At 44.8% G+C, this 5,825-nt stretch overlaps 1 protein-coding gene across 1 annotated transcript; it reads right to left on the bottom strand.

Annotated features, from left to right (window-relative positions):
* Positions 1–2,436: 2,436 nt before the first annotated feature.
* LOC306771502 (phytanoyl-CoA hydroxylase-interacting protein-like) lies at positions 2,437–5,512 on the bottom strand (the record flags this gene model as incomplete). Its single annotated transcript, XM_079260668.1, has 6 exons — positions 2,437–2,811; positions 3,097–3,259; positions 3,834–3,951; positions 4,043–4,217; positions 4,312–4,508; positions 5,509–5,512. The coding sequence occupies 6 exons, from the start codon at positions 5,510–5,512 to the stop codon at positions 2,437–2,439; spliced, it is 1,032 nt and encodes a 343-aa protein (XP_079116794.1).
* Positions 5,513–5,825: the final 313 nt, after the last annotated feature.

Below are 5,825 nucleotides of genomic sequence, written 5' to 3'. Positions count from 1 at the left end.
AAAACGTGTGCCAGAGCACAACTGTGCACATAGGGGTTCTGTCGCGGCTTGGTAGCTGTAAGATGGCAGTGGCCCCTTCAGAGGGAAAAGCTGTAGGCCAAACATGTTAAGTGATGTTTTCTATCAGGTTTTCATGGTTGAGACCTACCTGAGCTCCACAGCAACACCAGGGGATGACTGAGTTCCCTCCTTATCTAATCTTAAAGATTAACTTCCTTTTCTGAGAACATGTAAACACTTTGTAAGCATGATAAATAAAATTAGAGATCACAAGTTTTTTTTTTTTTTTTAATGAAGCTGAAAATTGAACAGTGTTTGATCATTTGCCGGCAAAATCTCATTTGTCCTGGAAAATTAAGTTTGCAGGCAAGTGATGACGGGATGGAAGGAATACAAACCAGAGTGTCATCTGCATAGAAACTTGCATTATGTTTAGCCTGTTTTACACAGGAATTTATCACAGAACAAACATGCATAACGAAAGAAAGGCAGAGGTCCGCATGCTTACCCCGGTTGAACCTCTAAATGTTAAAGTAGAGAAATAAACCCTTCATCACCCTCATACTTGGGTGTAATTTTCATTTTCAGAACTGTCAAAAAATGTTCTGAACAGCAAATCCATCTGAACTTCTGAAACAGCAATATAGCAATAATTAAATTACAAGGGGTCAAATCTTAGGTTTATAATCCCAAATTTTCTTTTTGTTGAAGCATTATGGGAGAATGGTTTCCCATTATAGATTATAATGTACAAATAAAGGCAGAAAAAAAAACAACTCATTTTTATCTTTATTAAATTCAAATTGTTTTGTGGCATATTTTCAGTTTATCTGAGCAAAAATAAGACGGTTTTTAAACAGTTTATTTGGATATTATTTCTAAAGATTTAACGAGTTATTTGCACTTGATCAAACCTAAATAAATGAAAAGGTAGAGACGGCTAAGTCAAACAGGAATATAGATTTTGTCTACTTCCTGGAAAGTAGACATCTCTTCCTCCCATTTGTGGATATGTCTACTGCCTGGAATATGAATTTAACCATTTCCTGCAAACCCTTTGTTAAGGGAAGATGTCTCTATGGGACAAAGCTGAGGTCAATGCTCACAACCAGGTTAGATTCAGAAGAAAAATCGGGTTTAGGGTTTGAATTAGGGCTGAGCGGTTTTTATATCACGGTTTTATCAGAAATCATGTCGGTTTTACATTATTTGACATACAAGAGTGTTCTTACCCTCATCTTCTATTAAGAAAAGGATTACTGCCCTTGATCACTGTAAGGGACTGTAGACAGCTTGGTCTGTAATTTCCCTGTGGTCCAGGTACATGGTGGGAAAGCCGTGTTGCTAAAATATTTGCGGTCTGGCAGGACATACCTGGGATCCAAAGTTTTCACCATCGTCTTCAAGCCGTCTTTCTCTACGGTATTTATAGGAAACATATCCTATGTGACTGTTCGTTATCTCGACCCATTGCTTTTTTTTGTCATACGCAGTTGTTTTAGCAATCGTGTGTTGACTGGATGTCTGACTGCAACTTGCAGGTTTAGCTGTGGATGTGGATGGTGCGGATCATGACCTAGGACATTCCTGGTACTCTACAATGTGTTTTCGGCTAAGTGGTGAAGCAAGTTGCTGCTGTTATCACCACCAGCTACCACTTTTGCTCGGAACATCTGCAAAAGATTGCTGTTTGGTCCATGTTCGACCTTTTAAAGCCAAAGAACTTCCAAGCCGGGCTGCACGGTGGCGCAGTGGTTAGCACTGTGGCCTCACAGCAAGAAGGTCGCTGGTTCAATCCTTGGCTGGTTTGGTCAGTGGCCTTTCTGTGTGGAGTTTGCATGTTCTCCCCGTGTATGCGTGGGTTCTCTCCAGGTACTCCGGCTTCCTCCCACCATCCAAAGACATGCATGATAGGTTAATTGGTCACTCTAAATTGCCCCTAGGAGTGAGTGTGAGCGTGCGTGGTTGTTCGTCTCTCTGTGTGTGTCCCTGCGATGGACTGGCGAGCTGTCCAGGGTGTACCCTGCCTGTCGCCCAAAGCCAGCTGGGATAGGCTCCAGCTTCCCCGCAACCCTGAATTGGAATAAGCGGTTCGGAAAATGAATGAATGAATGAATGAACTTCCAAGCCACAGATGTGGCTCCTCTTTTTGGAATTAGTTGGTCTTGGGAGCTCTTCTGTTCGGTCCAAATCTTTCCTTTTCACACGCTGTGGTGTTTGTGTCCAGCAGTGAAATCAGTCCCCGCTGAAACACTTTCTCACTGCGCATGTTCTGGCCGTTGTTTGAGCCGGTATAGCAGTATTTAGTTTCCTAACAGAAGTGAACACTGGGTCTGTATGAACTGGTTTTCTGCCAGCAGCAGTCAGCCATCCTGCAGACTGAGTTAGCTGTTAGCTACATCATCTGTTAGCTGCTTATTGTGTCCAAATATGGGACTACCGTCCCACGCTGATGTTGCAGATCTTGCAGCTGGGGTCTTTTTTGGCGTTGAGGGTGGACAGGCTCCTGAGCTGGTGTCCGCTGATCTGGGTCACCGTCCCCAGAGACAAGTCCAGTGGCTCTGTGTAGATCACTTCCAGGATGACATCTTGAGCATGATGGAAGGACAGCGAGCCGTCTTCTTCCTCGGTACAGGTCAGGAAACAGTTGTTGGACCTGTCCAGAACTGGCAGCCGGCCCTTACAGAACACATCTCCTGTAGAACCGTTTGGAGCCAGAACCAGGATGACATAGTGGTATGATGTGTACATGCAGTAAAAATCCCCAAAGTAGATGTTGGTGTTCTGGTTGAAGAGATTCCTAGCCTGGATCTGTAAAACACCACAAATCATGTGATCATGTTTATTCAGCATCACAACCGGACGTTCGCTGCACTGACTGCAGACTTAAGTCAACAACTCAGGTCTCAGGTGAGATTTTACACTGACCTGTACAGTCAAGATCCTTCAGTGTTTCCAGAAGGCCTTTATGCGCCCCCATGCAGGGACATTACGATGCATTTAAAGGTAAGTCATGAACTAATGGAATTTGATCAGGTTCATCTCGATGACAGTTTGTGGGTTGAATGGTAGATTGTGAATGGTGCATTTAGGTACCTGAAAGCGGTAGGGTCCATACGGGGAGTCCTGAGGAGGTTTCCCCGTGTTGAACTCTGTGTTGCAGCTGAAGAAGATCCCCTCTAGCTTTCCACTGATGGGTGAGCCATGGCTGCCGCTGTTGTCCTTTACAGACGGCAGCATGCGGCAGCTCTGAGTGTCTCTGGAACGGTAAGCAGGGTTGTTCACAGCACACACAAGTGTAACCTGGTAGAGCTGTATCGCCATTTTGTTTTTTGTGTGGTTGCTGTGGAACTGTGTGTGGGTGTGGTGAACCAGGTGTTTTCCATCTGCTAGTAAATCACTGTCCTATGTAAGAGGCAGACACACAACATTCTGGCTCTCTGTGGCTCGGTGAAGTGTGTCCAGGTGGGCTCAGAGGGAGACCTGCAGGTTCTGCTCAGGAGGAGGAATGGCAGAGGTCTGAGTCGGTGGTTCATGGCTGACAGACTTAGCTTCGCTACTGCTAGCCTGATCAAGGCTTTGCCACACAGATAGGAGCTGCATAACAGGCCCAACCTCCTCCATTGACTCTCCAGTTGGCCTACTGGCACGCCAACACTGAAGGACATGTGCCTGTTTTTTAGTTTAATTTTAACCATTTTTGTAATAAAACTTAACCTTTTTAAGCTTGACTTCTGACTCTGTGCATTTTGTCCACTACTCACTGGTTGGTCAGAAGTAACTGGCGTTACACAAGATTAAGACAAAGTCCTGGTACAGCCACTGCTACACACCTGTCCTGCTGGAAGTACTCCTTCTCCTGGTTTCTGTAGAAGATGGTGAAGGGTAGCATCCTGCCAGCGATGGCTTCAGCTTTCTGCAGCAGCTGCTGCAGATGGATGCTGGAGTAATCTGCAAACACATTTAAAGGAAACTTTAGAGGAAACTCTAAACAGAAGGGAAGCGGCTGGAGCAGCAGCTCCATGTTCCAGGCCTGTCTGACCTGCTGTGCAGAAGTCGATGATCTCGCTCCATGGAGAAACGGCATACTCTCCATCGGGCTTTTTGGTGGCGGTCTGGACGGCTATGGTGTACTCTGTACGTGGACTCAGGAACCAGTGACCTCTGACTGTCATTGGCAGCGGGATGGCCTTGGCCACCAGCTTGGTGGGAACATCCTGCAAACCAACAGTGGAAGCAGAAGCTTATTTTCCTTATTTTCTTATTTTTCTGTCTGAGGGCTGATCAGTCTGAAGGTTTCGCGGCCCCCACCATGTGTTTGAACTTATTGGAGCTTTTGTCCTCCCTCTTGTTGAGGTCGATGAAGTAGTGTGTGATCCGGTCCCGGCCGCTCACGTCCATATGCCAGCTGATCTTGAAGGAATCGCAGGTGATATTGGTGATCTGGATCTTCTGAGGAACCGGCAGGTCATCCACGTGTCCAATGTGGCTGTCTGCAGACTCTGTTCCTGCCGGTGATATGCAGATCACAGATCAGCTGGTTCCTATCAACTGAACCACTTTTGCAGATACTCCTGCATGCAACTCTGCCCTGTGCTGCTTCAAATCTAAAGTTGCCTCCAACTTCATGCTTGTACTTTACTTATTATTGAAGCTGTATCAAGTTGCATGATAGCTCTCATTGCTCCCGCCTGAGCGTTGCAACTGGTAGTCTGCATGCTGCACAAAAAAGTGGATAGAAGCTGCACAAAATAGACATTATTTTATGTTCAAAAGATTAAATAAAGCATGATTCGGTTATTTTCTGCATTTAACAGTGGTTGATGCAACATTTACACACAATACTACTGCTATTGGCTGAAGGTCTGTAATTATTTCTGCAAACTTTTTTCAGCCATCTTTAGTTCTTCAGAACATTACAGTTAAACATTTCACATTTTTCTACAAAGTCTCCACTTCCATAAATGCAGAATGCATAATCTTCCCAATGGCAAAACTTTGTCTATTTCTATCTGTTCCCTCAGTGGTTAGATCTCAAGTTTGTGTTTCAGAGGATCACTGGTTCAACTCCAGGAGGAGCACGTGATCTGAAATCAAATCTGGACAGGACACTAAAAAATTAGCTCAGCGGTTGGTTAGTTTTTGCATATTGAGGTCCAAACGGCTTCAACAGGGTTCAGAAGTCTGCACCAGGTCACAGTGCCCAGTACATGGCAGTTTTGCCTCCATTATCTTTTCTGCAAAACTTTGGCACGCTCCTCCTTCCTACACCTATTGTGCCACTTCACCCGTTCAAATATTAAACTTTTAGGCACATTCAGCAGAAGGGTGTTATGACTTTTGTCATTTATAACTTTTGAGATATTTACCATTTTGTACAAGTTTAAACCCACTTTGCTGGACTTCACAGTATTATAGTTAAACGTTTCAGATTTTTCTGCAATTTCTGTACTTGCACCATTGAAGAATGCATCATCTTCTCAGGGGCAAAGATTTATATGTTTTCACCCATGTGTCATGGTTTTCATCTGTGGATGGTATTTCCTAGCTGTCCCTGAAGGCATCCCCTGTCAGCTCTGATTTGCTGATGCCTTCTGACCTGTGCCACTCTCTACTTAAGCAGCAAGGCCAGAACTGCTGATTGCTGGATCGTCAGAGATTCTCTGTTCATCTCCTGTCCTGATAAACCTGTACCTGTTCTCAGTGGATCCTGACCCCTTTCTCTTGGTTTCCAGAACCTACCTACACCAGCATTTTCCTGACTTCCCATCCCCGTGGCTCTTCTTGGTGTTTTGGGGATTGGATTGTTCTTGGACTTAGACTTT

Source organism: Telmatherina bonti (genome assembly GCF_933228915.1).
Source record: "Telmatherina bonti genome assembly, chromosome: 21".
Taxonomy (NCBI): Eukaryota; Metazoa; Chordata; class Actinopteri; order Atheriniformes; family Telmatherinidae; genus Telmatherina; species Telmatherina bonti.
Note: the sequence above shows the minus strand (reverse complement) of the source record. Positions and strands in the feature narration are given on the sequence as shown.